Here is a 24,038-nt window from a genome sequence, read left to right as displayed (position 1 = left end):
CAAATGGCAGGCAATACCCAGGAAAGGAAGGCGGTATATAAAAGAACCGACGTTGGTAGTTTCGGTACATTCGTCCGCCAGCATCGGACAAAGTGAGAGTGTGGATATTCGGTGATTATAAAGTTTGGTTGAAACAGTGCTAAGGTGATCCGCATAGCCCCCGCAAAAATGAACCGACTGGTACGTAGTGCGAAAAAGTGCGCGTTGCGAAATGATCCACTTTTTGAGGACAGGCGAATATTAAATAGATTTGTTAGCACTAGAATGATCGATTATATAATAAATACACACATTTTCTTAATTATTGAATTATTTGTAATTATTAATATCACACTATTTAGTTTACAACACTTTTGATTATCGTTTTAAAACTATGAAAAACTATTGATTTAAAACAGAAATTGAAATAGATCATTATTCATTTTTCGCTATTAGAAGGCACTAAAAACTATTTTTTTATTTTATTGCTGTGTTTACATTTATCAACATATTATATAAATAGTACTTATCAATTGATTAAATATTCAATAATTTGATTCGAACATTTGTTAAAGGACATTTTTTTGTGGAGGTAGTACTGAAAATTTTACGTTTACTTCAATACTTCAAAATTATAATATAAAATTTAAATCTCGATACTAATATAATAAGTACTATGAATCATAATCAAGCATAATCCATTTTAAGCACAGGCACAATATCTTTTATGCATTGTACCAGTTGAAAAATCAAAGGAGAGCACATAAAGCCAATAGCTATTAATCAATCGATTACGACACGTCATAATAATAATGTTTTTTTTTTATAAAAATACACAGTATGTTATGATTTATAATTTTACTCTCAATATGACTTATAAAATTAAAAAAAAAACATATGTACATATAAATACATATGTATGAGCAAAATACTAATAAAATAATTAGTAAAGATATGTAAGCTTTAAATCACTATACGCGTTAAATACAAATGTAAGTGCCTAAAGCTATATATTAAAAAAATAATTTCGTTGACTAAAAGGCATATTATTGTGTGGAAACCAATGAGTTAACTTAGTTAATATAAAAAGGGCAATGCAACTTTCAATAAAATTAATTAAAAACAGTTAATGGTCGCAATGATCTTATTTATTCATAATTTTTATTATTTATGTATTTTTAATGTGTCATTATATGTACAGTAGAGTGCAAAAACGCATCAACTTCTATTGTGAATCATCATATTTCGTATATACCCAAAGAAATGTTACATTTTTCAATAATTTATCCTTTTTTTAAACTCTTAAAATGTCATAAGAAATAAAATTAATTATAAAAATTAATGATAAAACAATACAATTTAGTGAATATTATTTTGTTGCACCCCTTATATAGCCTTTTCTACTGCTAAAATACGAAAAAAAAGTAGAATTATTAAAATATTAAACGAGGTCATGGTCTAATTCGTCGTGGCAAACTCTTTTGAGTTTTTGTTTGCTCGTTGAGTTGTGCGATCATTTTTTTATCTTAATTATGGCTCAAAGATATTCTATCGTTTAATTAGGGACATTTTCATGGCCAGTCGAAAAAAATATTTCCATATCTTTTTTTATTTAAAAGTATTAAAGTATTACTTTTTTTTTTTTATTCTCGTCTCTTCTGTATTATTATATTTATTAAAAAAAATATTACTGACAATTTTCATCAAATAACAGGAGTTGAAGTCCAAATTTGAACCCACTTACTTTATCATTGAAGATAAAAAAACATCCACCGCCTTTACTACTTCGTCAATGGGTGAATAGCTTCCATTCCGGAATATAGGCGGCACACCCATATAATTTTCCATTCTGGATTTCGCACAGTTACCTGGAGATATTTCATCACCTTGACAACGAACGTAGTGTCTTTCATATGACTAGTATACATTTATTTTACTCTCATCAGAGAGCGCCACTCTTTCTTAATCCAAAATAGTCCAGCTGTTGTGTCGATTAGCCCATTTTATGCGTGTTAGACTAATTTTTTCGGTCAATAATGTTTTTTTGACAGGTGTACAATTGCATACACCTTCTTTTCCAAGCCACATTCATATATTTACAGATTTTATCACCCAAGTACAGTTATAGTATCCTTGGATCTTTATCAACAGTAGTGATTTTTACTCTTAACCAGATTTATTATTATTAAATATTTAAAAAACATTACTGAACTGATGATTGGTTATAACCGACAAGACTGAAAAATGTCGTCTATAAACTAATTTACAAAGACAATAATATCGATTTTTTTACTTAAACTTTATAAAATTTTATATTTAATAAAATAGTTGTCACTGGTTTAGACTTTAATTTTAATCTGATGTGTCACTACTAAATTAATAGTTAGTGATTGAAATAAATAAATGTATGCAAAGAAATTAAGACTATCAATTTTGTGGGATTTATATATCACACAATAAATAATTACTAATTGAAACTTTTAATGACAAATGTACTCACTTAATTACATATTAATGTTTAATTTAAGATTTTTGCATTTTACGCATTCTCTCAATTTCAGATCTAAGTATAATTATAAAATAATTTTATAACATAATCTTTTCGTGTGACGAGTTTAGAATTAGTCAACTCAAGGATTTAGTTCTTATTAAGTGGTTCAGAACAACGTTAAATCCAACCAAAAGTCAGATGAGAACTAATAAATTAATTTCAGGTGTTATTGCTGTTCTTCTGCGTGGCTGTAGTCTTCGCAGTAGACGACAAAGCGAGTGATGTAGTCCAGGGCCGTAGTAACGCTCCAGAATCAAGAAGTTTCGGAGGCTTCGGACTTAAGCCTTTCGGTGGAGGATATGGTGGATACGGCGGTTTAGGAGGAGGAGGAGGAGGATACGGTGGCGGATATGGAGGCGGATACGGAGGCGGATATGGAGGATACGGAGGCGGATACGGAGGATATGGTGGTGGACATGGAGGTAATGTTTCAATCAAATAGCATAAAACGAGTGAAATTACACCATCACCCACAATGGTTACTATTCAATTTTACAGGATATGGTTACTATCCACCCGGTGGATACGGACACTATGACGGTTATTACCGACCAGGTATTGTGTTTTGAATGAAATCAAACATAACATAAACATAAGTTAGCAACCGTGGAATTTTAACAACTAATCAGTAGGACGATTAAATTAGTGAAAGTAAATTAGTACTCAAAAGTTACACGCTACTGTTACATTTTACAGGACACGGTTACTATCCACGGGGATACTATGGTGGTTATTACCGTCCAGGTAAAATGTTTTCCGTGAATTACGAACACAATAATTTAGGTATCGATGACTTCTAACATGTTATTACATTTATAATTTATTGTGCTAGTATAAAAATCTGATATGTGGAATTTACAGTTAGGGCAGATCAAGAAAATAACATAGATTTTAATAATGGAATGGAGGCTACAACCGAATCATTACACAGGACCATAAATGCAACATCTAACACTTTTTTATTTAATACATAAAGCTCATGATATAATGAACTAAATTTCACATTGCAATGTGTGTGACACATAAGATTTTATATCTAACATATCCAATTTCACATATAATAATTTTGTACACTTGGTATTTGTTGTGGCTAATATCCATTTACAGTATTTAATTAAAGGTAATTTTATAACACACATTACCTATTAATATGTGTAAGACATTTTATATCAAAATTTTTAACATGTTACCAATGGATTTAAGATTTTATATTTAAAAGATATCTGGTTCTATTGAGATTTGTCTTTCATATAATGAATTTTCGTTGAATCTATAAGCAACATAAGAACTGGTGTTTGAATTTTAACCAAAGCACAACTAAATTGTAACATTGCATTTCATTTATAAAATAAGAAGCAATTTTTAACTTTATATTTATTTTTACTGTAGGTTTTAGACCCGGATACGGTGGATATAAACGTCCCTACGGAAAGCCCGGTTACAGACCTGGAAACGGAGGCTATGGAGGATATGGGGGATACGGAGGAAACGGCGGAGGCTATGGGGGAGGATACGGCGGAGGTTACGGAGGAGGTTATGGCGGAGGTTACGGCGGAGGCTATGACGGTTATGACGATTACGATTATGACAACTTCGGAGCATACGGAAGAAGTGCCGGCGGAAAATCGGCAACTAGATCTGCGGCAGCAACCAAAGAACATTAGACTATACAATCGTATCAAAGACTTTCAAGTGTGATAATAGAGTTAAAACAGAGTGAAAATAAAATTATTTATTTAATAGCGTTTACAAATCAAATGTTTAAATCATGTTTTCGACTGTATATTGAAAAATAAATTATTTATAAAATAAAAGATTTTTTAGTTACTATTGTGTTACGAAGTTGAATTTCCGAACCAATCGGAAGTCATCGATCCAAAGAACGCAGCAGCACTAGATCTCATTATGTTTGAAGTTCCACCAGCATTTAATGTGACATTATCCTGATTAGAAATTTTCGGATTCACTGGACTCAATGTTTGAATTTGCTTCTTTCGCTGAAAGAATTTAAAAATTATAAATGACAATAATAAATGTTGTGCAACTTGTTGTACTGTCCTAATCTAACTTTTTCAAAAGCAAACCAAAAACATGCTATCAGGCTGTCCCAATTTTGCCTTTTTTTTAAGGTGCGGGTTAATTGAGTTAAGTCTTAAAACGTGTAATTGTTTTACTAAATTATATATTCTTCATCTTTCTCTAGAGTTATTCTCCACATGCATTTTTTTATATTTGATTCGAAAAATAATGTATTTTTAAAACCAATAAATTCTTTAATGTCGTTTTTTATATCCGTTTTTATAAAATATTTTTTTCCACCTAAAACTGTTTCAGTCGTTTGCAGCAATGTTTGAAGAATACGGTGAGAAGGGAGTTCCCAAGAAAATCCATTAATTTTTTCTTTTGTCTTCTTGGATACATGAGGGCGAGCGCTGTCTTGGTGTAAAATTACCCTTCTTTAATTCATAAAGGAAGATCTTTTTACGGTCCGAGTCACTTTTAAATGAATTAGCTAAGCACACTATGTGTCTGTTCCTCAAACAATTTATGAGATTAGCATATTCTGAAAATTAACTTTTAAATGTCTGTGAACTGATATAGGCGATGCATTAAGATTTTGTGCTAGCTTCTGTATGGTTAATCTCGGACCTTCTTTGATAGCAGCCCTAATTCCTCATTAACAACCTCTATGGATAAGACCACCCGCCCTTACGTAGATATTCAATATCAAAATTCCAGGAACGAATTTTTAGAACCACATTTAACACTTTCTAAATGTAATGGCATCTCTGCCCATTGCATTACATAAGTTTTTAACTGCTATTGTCGCATTATGAAACTCATAAAGCATAATATAGCTTAACTAAGATTATTATCTTCCCTGCCATTATTGATTTAGAGTTCAAAATATCGAAACAAAAAATATCCCGTCACTAAATAGCAGCATTGATACGAATACTGTTAACAAGCACCGAAAGAAAAGCGAAATTATCATTAATTTATAATAAGTATTACATTTTTGCAAATGTAAGAAAAAAAACACAAAGACTTATGGGAAAACCCGATGTATATAAGAGATGTTTATAAAGTTCTTTATTTTTGCAAAATTGATCCATACTACATTTTCAATTTAATTTCCTATAAGAACTCTTAAGTTTCTAATGATACATAAACTTTATGATACTGAAAATTCCTGCTCAAGTGTTTTTTTATTTCTCCAAATAAATAGTAATCACTAGGCGCTAAATTAACCAAATAAAGATAATGGTGTAGTAATTATCATCGCATAAGAGGCAAAGCTTCGTAATTATATGAGCGATATGTTGTCGTGTATTATTTTGCTGAAGTAAGAATCAAGTGTGCCACCTTCATTATCATTTACTTATCAAAATCTCTTTTGGGCTTTCATAATTGAATAAAATAAAATTCTTTCATACATAAAAAGGATAACAATTATAGACCAGTGTCGATTTAATCAGCACCATCCAAAGTATTCATACTTCATAAGAATGCTCCAAACCATAACGAATAATACTTGATTGATCAATAGCATTATTGTTGTATATAATTTATTTTATGCCCTGCACATGTATTTTAAATAAATAAACATTAACCAGTCGCCACCATATGAAGTAGAATTTACAGATTTCATCAGTTGTGATTAATCATAATATTTCAAAAATGTTTGAAATGTGCCATTTGTAGCACGAGTAAGTCAAAATTAATATTCACATAATAAATTAAATGGTTAAGGCACTCAACGAGCAGAAGCTTGATTTACTTCCGAGTCATGCAGAATCTCATGAAACCACTTCATTAGATATCTCCCGAATTGTAACAAGTCCATTAGTATTTTATGCTCAGTAGCAATATTTTCTTATTTAAAATCAGGCGATTCAATGATACAAAAAAACTTGGGAGATCTTGATACCTTTTATCAATGAGAAGAAAACTATGCTCGTTGTGAGTTAACTGTATCATCAATAACTTCATAATTAACACAACTTTGCAATTCATAAGCCTTTATAAACATCCCTTGTATGTAGTATTAGTAACCAAATCAAAAGTTATTATTGTAACATAACAAACTTACAAACAAATACCTTACTGATTAAAATAAATTGAAATCATATTCCTGAAAACATTATCAGGTATCACAAATTATATCCTTTATATAATATTATGTGGGTGAAAATATAAAGTCAAACTATTCAATCAATTTACTATAGACCTCACAGCAAGATTATATTTATATGAAATCTTTTCAATTTTGACATCAAATGTCAAAATCAAACCTTGATAATGTTGCAATAATTATATTTTTTAATAAGATGCAATTAAAAAAAGAAGACAGGACTAATCTCAATTAGGTAGTATTTCTTAAAAAATCTACATAAAAAAGCAGTGCTATAATTTATGAAAATGTTAAGGTCAATTTGCAAATGCCGAAATTTCCCAAAATAGTAATAATGTCAATCACTTGCCGTGAAGTCTACAAATCAAAAATCAGTTTTATAAACTAAATACATACCGGTTTTTCAGTCTGTTTTTTATTTGACGGCAAAGGTGCAGTAACAGGAAGCAAGGAGAACCACGTGTTAGACGTATTTCCTTGTGCCGAGAGAATAAACGCATTGGGATCTCTATCTGCAGTTCCACCAGAAGCCAATGGTTTATTTCCAATGATTGAAGTCAACTGATCGTAATTTGGTATCAAGCATCCCAGCAATGTCTAAAACCGTCGTCAAATATAAAAATCTGGATAACACACAAGAGTTACTAATATATTACCTGGACGCGCTGGACTGATCTCTTCACGTTTATTTGCAGACGAGGATAAAACACGTCATAGTCAAATGGATCGATCTTTTCTCTAAGAAGATCGCATATTTCGTGACTGTCTGCTAATGATTTCTTATTTTCTCGAGTTACCAGAAGCAAAGTGGTGTGCCGAACGTCAGTCAACAATTGCAAAGCGCATTTCTGGTTGATTTCATCGTTCTTATTTTTGATCACCTTCAAAAAGTGCTTTAAAACTTTATCGGCCACCAGTTCTATGAAGCTAATATGTATTTTTTTAGGTAATGTGTGAGGAATGACTTCATCCATTATGCAGCTGGCCGAGTAAAGAAATTGTTGCATTTTTACTGATGGACCGGACGGAATCTTTATGGTGGACGTCACCGGTTGGTCTTGGTCGTCTTTTTCTTCTATCGTTATTGCATCCCATTGCTAAAAATAAATGTAAAATTAAATATGTGTATTCAAAAATATACCAATAAATACAGTAGTAAATACACTGACAAGATGATATTTATTATGAACAGCGTCAGAGGCACATGCCTCAGACGAACGATGGAAAAAGCGCCAAATTTGTTAGTGAATAAAAATAATTCAAAATCAAATAAATTTATAAAAAACAGGACTACACGCAGCAAATTAAAAATACACGAGAGCGACTGTCCGTGAGAGCAATAGTCTCTGAGTGCAATTGTCAGCGAGAGTAATAGTTCCTGAGTGCAATTACCGTGAAAGCAATTGTCCTGAGAGCAAGTGTCAGCGAGAGCAACTGTCCTGAGAGCAAATGTCCTGAGAGCAATTGTCCCGAGAGCAAATGTCCGTTCACCGTTTTTATTATGTATTTTGTTGAAAAAAATAACTATAAAAAAATACTTTGTTAACTATATAAAATATAGTTAACAAAGTATTTTAATATATCGAAAACTTTATATTTTTACGAAATATTTTAATCCGAATTTAAAAATGACGTTACAACTTGACACAATATTTCTCCGAATTCAGTTCGTCCTTGACTTGGCGTGTGCTGGATGTGTTCACAAGCGATATTCAAAGTGTTTCGCCGACCCTCATACTATTTTTATAAACCATTTTTTTAACAAATTTTATTGTGTTCATCACAGTATCCTTAAAATTGGGCAAAAACGATCTGTCAATCTTGTAAGAGGTTATTTTGATGCTGTACTAATATGGTTATTAAAAATAAATTAAACATATATCATCTTCCTCACATTCAATATAACGAATTTTCAGTAAAACGAAATTTTTTCTTCGGTCTCGTGAGCTTCGCTATACTGAGATTTCACTGTACAGGCGGCCCTCGACTTTCGAACGTTCGACTTTCGCACAACTCGCTATTTCGCACATCTTTTTCAAATATTTTTTTTTTAAATTATAAACATGAGTGAGAAACGGAAAAACATCAGCGTTGATACGAACAAAAAGAAAACAAGGACTCATAAACTTCACACGATTCGAGACAAAGATGGAAATTATTAGACGTTCTAATAACGGTGAATCTTTTGCTTCAATCAGACGTTCGTATGATACAAACAGGTCTATGATATGTTCAATTTTGCAAAATAAAAATATAATTAAGGAATACGTTCAAAATTGTGGAAATTAAAGATATATTTCCACAATCTTAAAGATATATGTTTCCAAAAAAACACGGCAAAAAAAACATGGATGAAATGGAAAAATCTTTGTCATCATGGATCGATGACCAACATCAAAAAGATGTACCTCTGAATATTTCAATTATTCAAGCAAAAGCTCTTAGTTTGCACAAAGATTGGAAGGATAGTAAAAAAAAAATTAACACGGGTTTTCAAGCAAGTAACGGTTGGTTTTACAATTTTAAAATGTGGTATTCTTTTCATAATATTAAATTTACTGGATAATCAGCTGATGCGGATAAAGATGCTGCAAAAGAATTTATTTCCTAATTATCCAAAATTATTGAAGATGGAGAATATTCCTCTAGCCAAATATTTAATGTAGATGAGACAGGTTTATTTTGGAAAACTCTTTAACAATGAAAAATATTAATGAAGCCTTCACGCATCTTGACAATTTTTTAAATATTATGGAAGATTGTGATCCAAAGGAGAACGCATATCTCAAGTACGTAGGGCGATCAATAAAGACATAGCATGTTATAAAATACTATATGAAGAAAAGAAAAAGAACAGTGGAAAACAGTTAACTCTTAATAACCTTTCAAAGGAAACACCTGCAAACCCCACTTAAACATGTCTCTTAAACGCCTCTTAAACATATTATATTTACTTGATAAATAAATATTTTAAAATATACACAATTTCAATTTTTTTTTACTTTTCTCTACTTTCGAACATTCAACATTCGCACACATTTTCAGGAACCAATTATGTGCGAAAGTCGAGGGCCGCCTGTATTATGTTTTTATAAAATACAATATTATGATTATTGTCTATTTTTAAGAAGTACAACAATACAAAAGCAGCTAATAATTATTTATTTTAAAATTTATGGCAAACGTCACTACGCCCAATGAGATAACGACTTGTTTTAGAACCATATTTACACGGCTTTCTAAGAAAGTAGGAAGTGTTTAGCTTATTAAAAGAAATTTTGAGTCCTGCGTTTCTATTTTGGGAGAATTTTGGTCCTGAGAAATTGCACTTTTGATATTTATCATTTGTATACATATACCTAATAATATATAAAACACTTACAACAAGCAAATACTCAATGTTTGCTGCAAACGTAAACTCTTGCGGCAAACTATTCAATAGCAAATCAATTCTTTTTTCAGCATCTTCAATCCAGTACATCCAACAGGTGATACAATTTTCTGTTAGAGTTTTACAAATTGCTTCCCATGAAGCGACGACGCTCGGATCGGACGTTTGATAATCTTCGTAAGCCGACTGATGCTGCACGGGTATAAAACAGTTGCGCAAATTGGGAACTAGCAAAGGCACGGCTTGTAAGAAACGAGACGTGAGGATCGATGCCGTTTTAAAATATACATCTGAAGCGTGATCTTCAGAGGCAGGCTTCTTTACGCATTCTTTGTGTATATAATCAATGATCCTAAAATTAAAAATAACTATAAATTTACAACAAAAGAGAATATGAAATGTTTAGTATTTAACTACCTATTAATGTGCTCTGTGGAGCAACTCCTAAGATGATTCTCGATTTCTAATCTGTCTAAATACTTTTTATTCAACGAATAGTCTTTAAATGTCTTCTTTTCCGGCATAATCACTTTGAAATCGTCTTCCAACAATGAATAATTTGATGTGGAATTCTTTCTAGATTGATATAAATATATCTTTAAATCTTCCAATAGGTTATGAAGGTTTTCGTCTAGTTTCTCGCACACTTTTTCAAGATTTGGCGTGAATCCTCTATCTTGCATAGATAATCCTATAAAAACATTCATAAATGAAATGTAAAATAATAAGAACCAAAAATATATTACAATTTAATAATTATAAACAAAATCAAAACATACCTTTCATTAAAGCGTTAACGGAACTAATTATATCATCATCTGAGCTAACGTAAGACTGTGCTATCAAATCGTTCCAAACGAACCAATTGAGATTGACTTCGACTTCTTTAGAATTCGGCTTAGTAACATTTTTTAATAAGGCGTGGATATTATTATACAAATCTTTTTCAATCTCAGACCAACGGGACGATATTATATCCTTGAGTCTCTTGGTTACTAACGGTTGAAAATGAGAAGACCAAACATCTGAGTCTTGGTGCTCGATAGAAAGAGCTACGCAAATTTCAGTCCAGTTTGAAGGAGTCTCTATGGAATTTACAATAAATTATTAATAAAATATTCCACGATAGTGAGCATAAATTATATTTTAAATTACCTATGGACATTGCACTCTCTCTGATTAAATGAAGTGATTTTGCATTATTCATATAATTCAGCAGTGATTCGACTCGCTCGGCCGTAAACTTTTGAACCCATTTCATCCAATTGGAAACGCAATGAGACAATTCAGCTTTTGTGATTGGTTGTAATGGTGTCAAAGGCGACAATCTGATATTTAATTAATAATATTTAAAATTCAATCATCAATAATGTAATAAATAAACTTACCTATATTCAGAGATGACTTTTGGCAAAAGTTTTAAACCAATAGAATCGTGAAATTCGACTAGCGAGATCAAAGGAGGAGAATCTTTTTTGTACAAATTTGATAAATATTGTAGAATCAGGCCATCGTTATTTTCTATAAAAAAAATAAGATTAATTCCATATTTTTAAAGAATGTTTATTAGAAGGGATTCATACCAACGAAACAGCTGTAAAGTAATTCCAAAGTCTTCATAATAACTTGTACACAAATAGTTACTCTTTCTTTAATATCATCTTTGATGTTTCCTTGAGTTAAGCTGTTTTCAATATTTTTGTTTAGTGTCGTTGATAAACTGTTTGTACTGTGTAATGTTATAAATGTGTTCATGTATTCCATCATATTTTTATTTTTACCAAGTAAATGTAAACTGGCCAAGCAAGAAGCTGCTACCTATTTAAATACGAGAACAATTTTTTAATGTATCGCAAATATTTAAAAAAATGATTTTTAAAATTACCTCAGCCTTTATATCAGGATTACCAAGTTTCTTTTGACAAGCATTTATCAAAGACTCGTTAAAATTGCTCAACATACTCCATTGCCTATGTACCACAGGCATTAAATTGAAAACTGTTTTGTCGGAACTTTTGCCACCAATTTCCAATTGTAACCCTAAAATTTGATATTTACAATATATAAGTTCTTATTTGTCATTATTTTAAGCACGACTTTTTTGTTCAGTATTTAAAATTTTAAATAAAAAGTTGTATCTATAAATCACCAAGTTCTGTGTATAGCTCATGAAGTTAATCGCAAATGAATTTTATTATTTTTTTTTAAACTATATTAACATTGATTTTTATATGTTTTTTGTTCATAATATGGCCACATATATCGGCTTGAAACACAAAATTAAAAGATTTTTAGGAGAAAATATGAAGAACCAATGAAATATGTAGTCCAAGACACTCGACCTTATATTATAAATATATGTATGTGCATATATACTGTATCCAGAGATGGATTCATGTTTAACGTATTAGGCCAAAACTAAATCAAAGCATGATTAGTCAAGAGTCCCATGGAATGGGTAGAAAAAAACTAGCTCCAGAACCATAAGAATTTCGAAGCCGAACTAAAGCCCGTCTTGGTCACTTGAGACGACCAGCATTCTTCGCAATTGGACTATCATCTTTTCATCTACAAATTGTGGATATATTTACCTGTATAAATATGCCTAGAAAACAGATATAACTGTGTGGCATTTAAAAAATCCTCTTTATCGACGCTGCTCCATATTTGTTCAGGAATACTCATTAATACTTTGATTTGTACTGCTATCCCATGCACGCTTTTATTTACAACCGGTCTAGAATAAGTAAATTAACTAAAAATATGTTTACTGGACATATGAACGGCTTAGATCAATAGTTTTTAACCTATAAAAATTTGCATTCTGAATATTAATCAAAAGCTAGTTAAGAAAGCTAAATATGACTGCCACATATGCAATTTAGTCCAACAAAGAGGCAAAGATTTAATATATAACTCCTTACTTTTTCTTTTTAGATATTCAAAGAATAACTAAACAAGACGCTTAAGGCAGCAATGCCTTATTTGATTTTTCTGACTTTTAATCTGGTTGCGTAATCAAAATTTAATGGCTTATTGCTATACTTTTAATGCAAATGATGAGCAAATTTGAAAGGTTTCATAGCATCATTTGAAAGTGAAAGACAGTTTTAAGTATTCAATATTGCAAAAGCGTTTCCTATCATCAAACGTATTATGGGAAATTACAAATATTTTAACTTATATTTATGAATGCATTTTTATAAAATTTGTATATAACCAAGTTATTTAAAATGACATTCAAATCTAAAGAGTTCATTTTTTGTAAGTAGGCGATTTAGCATCTAACACTTTATATGTAATAAATAAACAAAAATATACCGTTCGTGCAGATTAGGCGTTATTTCATTTTTAAAACCAATTAGATGTGAATTGTGAATGCTTTTACAAGTGACAGTCATATCTTCAATGTTTTTTATGCAGTTTCCGGACGTAACTTTCATATCGGCAATAGTATCGGCAGCTTCGATGAAATCTCTATATCTTTCGCTAAAATTTAATATGGATATTCATAATCAACGTTAGTTTATTATATTATGTAAAAATTGATAAATAAAAAATTGTAAAATTGAGAGACATACCCAACCATAATTCTGATCTCCTCTTTCTTTCTTTCGATTTCATGAAGAAGCTTTTTTTGTATATCTCCAATTTCAGATATGGAATGTTGTTGAAATAACACATCTGGATTAATATTTAGCAAATTACTTTCCGGCATTTTGTCACCGGTGACGTTTCATGCACTGACAGCGCAATTTTTGGCCACAACGCCCATATTATAAACCAACTTTTTAGGGTTTCTTAAATTCAATAATCACGATTAAGTGAATTATAAACACTGTTAATAATAAATAAAAAGTAATAATATATATTTTTTATATATAAAACACATATAATCTATAAATTATACGTAAAGTGGGGTAAAGTCGAACAAAAATGTAATGATGACAGCTAATTTAATTATTTCATATTATTTAATATACAATAAATCTTACAAATTGCTTTAACAAATTGAACGCCAGCCATTTTTTTTCTATGGCTTATTGCAAGAATGGTGATTGAGACGCTTCAGTAATATTCTATTCAGTTATAGTTTACATGTTATATATTGGAATATTAAATTAAAAGGTGTATGAGGCAGCACCAGCTGTTATCTATCTATTAGATTTTCATTATTTTACGCTATTTAGTTAAAAAATAATATTAACAATTTAAATGGAGGTAAATTATAGCAAAAAATGTTTGGTAAAAAATTTAAATCGTGCAATACATATTTCTAAACTCTTGTAGTTAACTTTTAAAAGGCGATTTTTTTTATTTATATAAAAAGTGTAAAGAATATTTTATCTCTAACTATAGACATCTCTTGGCATCTTGAAGTACTATTTTAATTAGAATGAAATATTTTATCTACGTTAGTATTACATATTAAATAAGATGATTTGTATGTTAATAAAGACTTTTACTGTATAAAATAAAATATTTTTTAATAGTTTGTATATTGTTATAAATTAGCATATAAACTTGTTTACCAATTATATTAGTACTGATAAATTTCAACAGATGTCTATAGCTACACTGTAATAATCCAGTAATTTAAAGATTTAAAATATATTAAAAGATTTGTTAATTGCATAACATGAAGTAGATATTTATTTATGTATTAAAATTAAATTAAAACTATCGTGACTTAACAAGTTAGCAATGCGTAATGTTGATCAGAAAGAATACAAAGTATATATGAAAAAAGGGAATAATCGTAAAACATTAAAATTAAATTATTCAAATCGGACCAGCTCCTCAAAGCTGACATTAAATATGTTAATGTGCGAATCCAGTGTAATGATGAGCTGGATGGCAGTGCCATATGTGGGTCGACTAGTGCAGTTCCGTAACTCAAAGTTGGAATTACTTGCCAATCAGGGACGTCATGTCAACTTTTTTCACGGGAGGAGAGGTGACAAAAATTGGTCATTTAGTAGTCGTTTTTTTAAGATTTTCAATTTGTTAAAATTCATAGTATTTCATTTAATGACACGCATTTTTGACATGAATAGTAGTATCTTGTGTGCATTTCCAAAGATCAGGAAATGATGACACTTTGAGAAGTAGAGCAAAAATACGTTTTAGAGTAGCAGTCAGACTGACTTCACAATCCTTAATCAAATCTAAAACCGGAAGCCAAATAAGATTCAGAAGAATGTCCCGTCTTTAACTTCCTAATACTAAATTCAAGATCTGAAGGCAGTGTTAGACAAAGTTTAATAATAACTACCATATTCACCAATATATAATTAAGTTAGATGCAGAACATATAACCCAAAACAATTTTTCAGTATTCTACCAATACGAAACCAATTCACATATTTTAAAACTAGATGCCCAAATCAGAAAGGACTAATAATTTATTTTATAGCCATGTGGTTTGAGTGGCAATTGAAATTTTCAAATCACATCATACCGAAAATTAGCCGTCCCCACATTTTATTTGTAGCGGGGCTCAAAGCGACAATAACCCTCTATTGTCTGCCAATGGGGGGTTATGCACTATTTGCATATCGATTTTAATTTGATTTTTAACGGCGTGACGCGTAGAGTGAACTAATCGATAGTGGCAAGGGTGCATGGATGATTCGTATATGTCACAAAAAACTTTAACATGCACCTAGATATATAAAGTTGATGATGACGATGCTTACACTTCAATTGTAATGGCGACATGCTCTCCATTTGGAGTGTTAAATGGATGTTTCACTTGTCGTGTCGAGTGTTTACAGCAACTGGGAAAATGACACCTCAGCCAGTTGCTCTCAAAGTATATACTTTTACATTTTCATTTGATTTTCTCCAGGTATTAATACACTTGCATTAAACATATAGTTGTTCTGGGGCTAAGTGTAAATTCTATATTCTTGATTTTATCTGATAGCTCAGAAATAATCAAGTGCTTTTAATTTATGTTTCGTCTTTAAGTCCACTAATTGATATTGATACGACAATAAAAATATGTCAAAAGAACATTTTTAATTTAATTGTGAAATAAGTAGCAATATAACTGATTTCAAGCTGGTTAAGGATTCCATTAACCACCGTAATTGGGTTCATAAATTAAACCGTTTTTCATAAATATGTGATATACCAATACGATTTTAAACGTCTGAGGTACAAAATAACTTCTTTGTTAAAATGTGACACCACCGTGAGAAACACTTTTTGCAGATTAAGTAAAAGTAGCCGCCATAAATTAAAAAGATTATAAGTATCTATCGCAAATAGAGATTGCAATAATACTGGGTAGTAATATTTTCAAAACGGTATTACCGAGAAAAAACCCGTTAATACCGGTATTAACGGGTTTTTTCTCGGTAATTAAAACCCGTTAATTTACATCAAAGATTTGGTATCCGTATTTTCGAAATTGAATGAAGTGAAATAACAGGCGGCTCGCAAATGGGCTTGGCGTTGAATGGGTTAATTTTCAAAGTAGTGCGAGCACCTAAACTATTTTTGAGAATAGTCCATTTATTTTACAAATGTTGCATCGAAAAAAAATAAGGATAAGAAGGAAACAATTTATAGATGACTGATCGAATTTTTTTCTGTAATTCTTCTTAGGATTCAACCGCACAGTTTGAGGTTTCCCAAGTATATGTATGCAGTACATGCAAAGCGACATTCGCCACCACCGTAAAGAGATGATTTAGCCCCGCGGGGCTGTTGAAAAATGTCGAAGTAGTCGCTAAGCCGAGTGGAAGATCGCAGATGTCGTTTAGTGTCATCAAACATCCATTTGGCGTCGTCGAGAGACGCGCGCAGCAATTACGAGGAAACAGATTCGCGGAATGTCTGAGGCTGAGGCCGAGAGACTGAGTGCTCTCGCTCCGTTTAATATTTTCCGAAACGCCAAATTAAAAGGGTTGAACCAGGTTTCGACGCTAATGCTTTTCCATGATGGTAGGTAGTGGTGATTCGCGTTTATAACCTCGGGGATCATAAATTCAATCGTATTCTTAATGGGTTAAGGCGAACGATCCGTGCGGGTGTCACGTGGGCGAAATGTTAAAATTATAAAAAAATAGCATAAATGCTAAAAAATCAACGAGTAGTTACTTTAACCGATAATCAACCATGTATTTAAAAATAATACAACTTTAAGCTGTACAAACCTATCATAACTTATATACACAATGGTCATGCTTAAATTATTTAATGCAAACATTTTTTTATTATTTTAATCATTTATTTACAGAAATGTCTCTAAGAACACACAATGTTTAAATTCATCTTAAAGTATGTTAATATTAAGTAAACATCAAGAAGAAGTTTGGTTTAGAGATTATTTGACTTTACAGTCTTTATATAGAAAAGTTTATACAGAATAACATCCCTTTATGTTCCCATGCCCTTTAAAATTAAAGATGGACTATGAGTAGAAAATACAGTACTTTATGGAAACTTTTTGTGCTTAAGCACTAGTAAATCAACTTAATATTCCAGAATATTCTTAAATATTTATCTGGTGATTTTTGATGAAATATTTTCCATTCAATTTTCTACTCTGTAAATCGTATCATTTTGTATGAACGGTGTATATAATAATACACGTAAACAAAAGAAATATATTTAATTATAATAATAAAAATAAAAATTGAATTTGCTTCATTGCTTTCCGAGGCGCTGGTAATGCATTCTGTTGTTTCGACCAATGAAAAATAAGCATTCAAATATAAAACAAGATGGCTGACATTACCGTGACAACAGTTTTAAATAATTATTATTTAACAATAAAATTTTGCTACGCGACAATAATTTTCAATAATTCGTCATGTGTGTTGTTCGATTTGACTGAATATAAATAATCAGATTGCAAATTAACCAGGTGTGTTATAACTATGAAAATTAAATATATACATAATAAGTTGAGGATTAAATTAAAACATTTATTCAACTAGATAAACAATCATGAAACAATCTTCGTAATGAAATCTTTAAATTTTGTGTTCCCGTTGACGGACTCCGAGGCCGAAAAGTGAGCTTTACCTTTTAATATACATTAACATTATCATTGCTTCTGATTTAATGCACATATACGTTAGATTTTATTGAACCATGTACGTTTTAAACGTGAACATGTAACATATACTTAGTACGTATGATACATTTGATTTGTAATAATTATGGTTTCGAAACAATATTCTCTTGGTTCATTTTATTAAATTTACATAAAGCTTATAAAACAATTATAATAGGAGAAATGACAAATTCTAGGCTTAAGTCCATAAATTGTTTAATCGCTTATTTTGCCAATAACATTCAAAGATCGGGTCTTGAGTTTCAGATGACTGCTTAATTGGATCAGATCTGATAATTGTTTCTTTCGAAGTCAGAAGCCAAGTGGTAGTTCTAGTTAAGTTAGAAATAATGTGTCTGAAAGAAGTAATATTTCTAATAAAATGAATTAAGAAGGTACGGCTGTTTTCTGGTTTTAAAGGTACATTTAAAATCGAGGTTAGTCCAACGATTATTTTAGTTCTTAATTTTATAGTATATCGCAATAATTCATGCTAAAAACAGGATATTTGTAACCGTCTAATGAAAAAATCTTGTTGGGTTCTATTGTATTTGCGCACTATGATTCGAAAATCGTATTCTATGGAAGTTTGTTACTTGGCATTGTGCACCAAATCATTTGAAAGGTCTTTTCAAGTGTTCTGAAACTGATATATATTTCTGTATATGATAAAATAATGAAAAATTGAATATAAGCAAAGGAAATTTGACACAAGTATATTAATATTATTCTAGTAGGCATTTTGGGAGCAAATCTTGCCTTTTTTAACGACATCCCCAATTACCACTCAATTCTGTAAATTATCATATTTTATTCTTAGAAGGTTCTTATTTTATATTCAAAGTCTAAGGTCGAGCTATGTTATATAGATTATGTACCATGTTATATATCCATCTTTATCTAAACATCACATTTCTCATATCACAAAAATCCGAGATTTTCCGACTCTTTCATCGGGTTTTTCTCGTTTCTATACTTCTCAGCTCCGAGTGACACGGCCAGCCACTCGACGTCGGTGGGTGGGGTCAAAGGTGAACCTCGTCCAATAGGACTCCGGGACGCCGACGCCCTGGAGCCCCGACGCCCTGACCCCGTGACCCCTCCCATCGACACGGCGCACCTCTAATCACGTCTTGCCTTTCGACTTACGCACACGCTATCAATATCTTCTACTCGCTCTTTCCATCTTCGCATCTTATACATCTGTAAGTAGCTTTGAAAGCTTTAAGATCTATAACTCTGCGGTGACAATCTGAATTTTCCGATCTGGAAGATATTAATTATTTATATCATTTTAATTAGATAAACATATATAAATGTAAAAATTAAAATTTTTCATAAGATTAAAATAAAAATAAATTGAGAAAAGTCGAGTAAAAATATTTATTCCATTACTACAAAGAGTAAATACAAAAACTGACCATAAACTTCACAAACATGATATATTTATGTTCTCAAATGAGCGTTTAACAATAGTAAAGAATACTTAGTAAGACCATTTCCTTTGATTGTTTCATGCGGAAGCAGATGCTCACAAATAAGTTTCAGTTGTAAAATTTAGGCAGAAATAGTCCTTTCCATGCTTAACGTTCGCAACATTTCACAAGTTCGTGAAAAATTAGTTTTATGTAGGGTAAAAATGTCACGATTTTAACCCTTAAATGCATGATTTTTTCGAATTCAAAAATAAAAATATTTTTGTACCAAATTTAAATTGAGAGTGATGGAAAAAATAATTAAAAAAATATTTGGCTTATTTGTAGATTATATTTATAAAATAAATGCTCATAGGTTAGTGCAGCTTATAATTTCACTAGCACCTATCAGTTAAATTAAATTTTTACTAGTAGAAATATGTAAAAAATATACTCTGATATGAATTCGCTGAATCGCTAGTTAAAATATATTTTTCTGGTAATTCACATTCACTTTAACATATGTATTATTTTTAGCAATAATATATTTTTTATATGTATGTTGACAAGCAATAAAAATATGTAATTATTATTCAATTCTCAGTTTATTTGATACTATGTATAATAAATGGTTTCATTATAGGTCGGAATAGCGTATTCTGTAAGGTCTAGACGAGTAATCCGGAGGCTACGAGCTCGGGCCTCGGCAGCAGACTCAAATTTTTAATTAGTAAAAACCGGCTCCAGATAGAAAGTGTGATATTTAAATAGTAAATTAAATTAAATATATAATTTTAATTAGTTATTGAATGTTACTTTATTATGTCATTATAGTTTATAATAATTTTACATGATTTATTATTAGCTAATTATCATGTTATTTTTTCTACGGATATCTAAGTAAATTAATATTAAGAATCGACCTTTAAAATAACAAAACACCCGTGATTTACATCATTACATAGTGACATTACGAAATTATTCTCTACGTCGGTCATGGGGGTTCTTTGTGCTGAGATTGATCATTTTATATCGGGGGTAAAAAATATGTCGTTTAAAAAAAGCGTCCCGTTATTCCGCGCATAAAAAAGCGTAATCACCCCCATGAATTTCAATTATTAAAATAATGTGGGCGACGAAACGCGTCTGGTTTCGCATGACCCTTACGCGCAGGCCCTTAGAGGGCATAATCGAAAGGGAAACTTTTGGATGCGACTTTACAATGGAACCGCATTTTGTCCTTACACGCGTCATTAAAAAAAGAACGTTCCGGAAATACTCCCCTGTGCACTTTCCACAGAGGGTTGCATATAAAAATATATTTATTTTTATTTGAGTCTTTTTATACAATAGCAATAAATTATATACTAATTATTTTTAAATTTATACTTTTTTAACTATGACTTGTATGTAATCAATTAAAGACTAACTTTATAGTGTTCTTTTAGGATTTGAATACTGTATTCGATTTTTTTTAAATTATTTTTCTGCCAACCCTGTTTTATGCATTACGCATAGAGTACCACCATATTCGATTTTCATATTATTGTCATAAATTATACCTAGCAAAAATTTGTCTAAAAATACAACAAAATTATGGAGGGATATGGTCGTTGATTTTAGGAGATTCGCTTGAAAAGATTTTATATTTGGGGTCTTTAGATTTAATTTAAAAGATAAGTTTGGCTAAAAAGATTTTTTATATATATATATTACTATTATAGAGCAGTTAGGTATGCATTAATGGCTATAAGCGTAATTAGGTACATATATCAGGAATGTCAAAGAAGCAGTATGTTGGTATTATAGGGACTTATCCTGGCACTTATCCTGGCTCTGCTTTGTATGGATTACTACCTCTTTGTTTTTATGCGACTTTCTATTTCACGCAACAATCTAATATATGTATACATAATTATAATTATATTTTTATTTTTCTCGTGGTGTATCTGATACATCTTTACGATGTATAAAAAGCTCCTTTACTTATTGTATTGTATTACCTGTTTTAATAAGGTGGAAGAGGTATTCAACCTTAATTTTTTTGTAATTTTTAAGATCTAATAGTCGGCATTAAGGCTCTAGAAATATGAAATTTCCTATTCCATATCATGCACATTGGGGTCCCCATCTTCATACTTTGCAAAAGACAATCTAGTTAATCATATGCACCTTCCTATTTGAAGGATCTGGCGATCGCATCTCAGTCTGTACCCTTTAATTTTTATTGTGATCTGTATCTTGTACACCCAGATTTTTACGTTACGCAAATATATAGTGTCAATATTTTATTATCATTTTATTACCCATAGATATTCATCACGTCACTGTAAAATTCAGAAAATAAGAGACTAGTAGGCTTAAAATGTCGTGGTTTTAAAGCATGGGGTGTGAATTATTTTGATATAAAATTAAATGACAAAGCTTTATGTTTATTGTGCAATGACCTTAAGTTTGTACTAAAAGTATAAATATACGTCTTTACCAGACTAAGCATTCAACATGATATTTACATCCCCCAGAAAAGTTTAAAATTTAATTTTTCATTGCAACGATTTTTTTTGTTGTTCAAAGATTGCAACGAAAGTCAGTTCATGTGTAACTCATTAATTAATTAAGAAAAAAATGGCACATACCGATAGCTTCATAAGATTCCCATGTCATCTGGACCAAGTACCGTTACACGAAAGAGCATGCTTTATCTCTTTCTTCGTTGCATGCGACACCACTCCCACTTTTATTTCTATGGGATCGGCGTCAGTTCTGGATTGTTAAATGAATAAATTTGATTAACCTACAATACCACTAACTTCATTTTATAATTTTACTACTTATGTATCTGATTTTTTTTAATTTTGTGCGGAATCTCAACGATATTTTAAATAAATATAATTATCATAGTCATTATTAAATGTATTCCTACTATTTTTGATTCCAAAAGCAATAAAATATTTATATTTATCATAAGAAAAGAGCATTATTATATAATAAAAATAAAATGGTAAATATTTCTTTAGAAGCGCAGGGTAACACCCCCACGGTGTATGGCTGAGAGGCAAATAGTAGTGGATTCTAATTAGAATGTAACGGTAAACCGTCGAGCTCGATAGGGAATCTTATGATGCGGGAGAGTGAATTTTTTAAGTGATGTTTGATTGTTACACTCAAGAAAATGTATTCCATGAAAATATAAAGTAAATCGAGTTGCCAGATAGGTAATGAAATTTCATAATAATTTTTGGAGTCCTTGCCAAAAATTGTTTTGTTTTACTAATATTCATATAGGTTTTTTTTAGATTTATTTAGCATAGATTTAGTTATTTCAATAGGTTTACAGTTTATCTTTTTACAATTTTTATATTTAGACAGAAGAGCTTTTAGATAAATAAAATCATTAACTTCTTAGAAGCTTTTTAAATATTTTTGTAGCATTTGAGTTTATTTATAAACATAATATTTGCCACTATATTTACTATTTACAATTTGCTATTTACTATTTGCAGTTAAACAGTATTCGTTTATATCCGCAATTTTATCTTTCTACCCCAGTGATTTCAATATAATATTTAAAATGAAGTACTCAATGTTTATTTATTTATCACTTACACACATGCGTTATGATGGTGTTAAATAATACATACACTATACACACATATTCATAATATAATATTATAGATACCTATAACCAAATCCTATTTATTCTATTATCTGTGTGAATGGAATAATAAAATTATATGACTCAATATCGCCGCCAGCAATCTAAAGTATTGAATAATAATTTCACCATTAGATTTCGGGAAAGGGGACCACATGTTCTCATTGTTGTGCGTTTAGTGTGTCTCGTCCCACGTTTATGACATCTCATTATATTTACCCTTCTGCGAACTACGTATGGAACTTTTGATTTAATTTGTAGCGCTCATTGAAACATCGAGTGTGAAGGTATAGTTTGTACATGTATTAAAAATGTAAAAGTTACACAAAATAGACATTATATGACGCAATTGATCCAATTATATATATATACTCTACGAGTTACTCTAACCAAATATTTCTGTGTTGCATTGGAAATTGCATGTGTTGAGTTAGTCCTTGTAAATAATAGTTTGGCTTCGCATTGTTACTCTTATGATCATATTTTAAAAGGCATCTCGCAGCTATGTCATATCTCATACCAAAATACGCACCGATATAATAAAAGTGGTGGCCGGCAGGAAATAGTTGGACCGTGAATCAAAGTGCGTCATAAAACTGTGCCCTTATATAAAATACATTTTAATAATGCCCGAGTCAACCCCAAACTATCCGGAGGAAAACTCAAGCCCTTACCGCGGGACTTTAAATGCGAAAAAGGGACGCAAATCTTGGAAGGGAAACGATCGTTGGAAGAGTCGCATGAATTATTCGACAATATCCTGGACGGATGACCAGCGTCATGCCGAAGGATGAATGGAGCCGACCGTTGGGAATTTAGCATTTTTTCGCAGTTTGGGAAC

At 30.9% G+C, this 24,038-nt stretch overlaps 2 protein-coding genes across 4 annotated transcripts; one reads left to right on the top strand and one right to left on the bottom strand.

Moving 5' to 3' along the window:
* Positions 1 to 66: 66 nt before the first annotated feature.
* LOC148233681 (uncharacterized) lies at positions 67 to 4,344 on the top strand. Of its 2 annotated transcripts, XM_088188655.1 has the most exons (4): positions 78 to 180; positions 2,694 to 2,952; positions 3,029 to 3,085; positions 3,920 to 4,344. In XM_088188655.1, the coding sequence occupies exons 1-4, from the start codon at positions 169 to 171 to the stop codon at positions 4,192 to 4,194; spliced, it is 603 nt and encodes a 200-aa protein (XP_088044781.1). In that variant the 5' UTR covers positions 78 to 168; the 3' UTR covers positions 4,195 to 4,344. The 2 variants fall into 2 exon arrangements, with proteins under 2 accessions (XP_088044782.1, XP_088044781.1); XM_088188656.1 differs by lacking the exon at positions 3,029 to 3,085 and having other exon boundaries at positions 67 to 180.
* Cog1 (conserved oligomeric Golgi complex subunit 1) lies at positions 4,244 to 13,804 on the bottom strand. 2 transcript variants are annotated; one of them, XM_088188654.1, is made up of 14 exons: positions 13,638 to 13,804; positions 13,378 to 13,545; positions 12,648 to 12,793; positions 11,942 to 12,096; positions 11,640 to 11,874; positions 11,445 to 11,577; positions 11,212 to 11,384; positions 10,836 to 11,141; positions 10,474 to 10,747; positions 10,048 to 10,408; positions 7,322 to 7,762; positions 7,062 to 7,262; positions 6,639 to 6,665; positions 4,244 to 4,527 (listed from the first exon to the last, which is right to left on the bottom strand). In XM_088188654.1, exons 1-13 carry the CDS (start codon positions 13,772 to 13,774, stop codon positions 6,642 to 6,644), a joined length of 2,754 nt encoding a protein of 917 aa, XP_088044780.1. In that variant the 5' UTR covers positions 13,775 to 13,804; the 3' UTR covers positions 4,244 to 4,527; positions 6,639 to 6,641. The 2 variants fall into 2 exon arrangements, with proteins under 2 accessions (XP_088044780.1, XP_088044779.1); XM_088188653.1 differs by lacking the exon at positions 6,639 to 6,665.
* Positions 13,805 to 24,038: the final 10,234 nt, after the last annotated feature.

The sequence above is a fragment of the Plectrocnemia conspersa genome, unplaced genomic scaffold, assembly GCF_051122295.1.
Source record: "Plectrocnemia conspersa isolate PC_06_02 unplaced genomic scaffold, ASM5112229v1 ptg000007l, whole genome shotgun sequence".
Lineage (NCBI taxonomy): Eukaryota > Metazoa > Arthropoda > Insecta > Trichoptera > Polycentropodidae > Plectrocnemia > Plectrocnemia conspersa.
The sequence above is the reverse complement of the archived record's forward strand: the minus strand, read 5'-3'. Positions and strand labels throughout refer to the sequence as shown.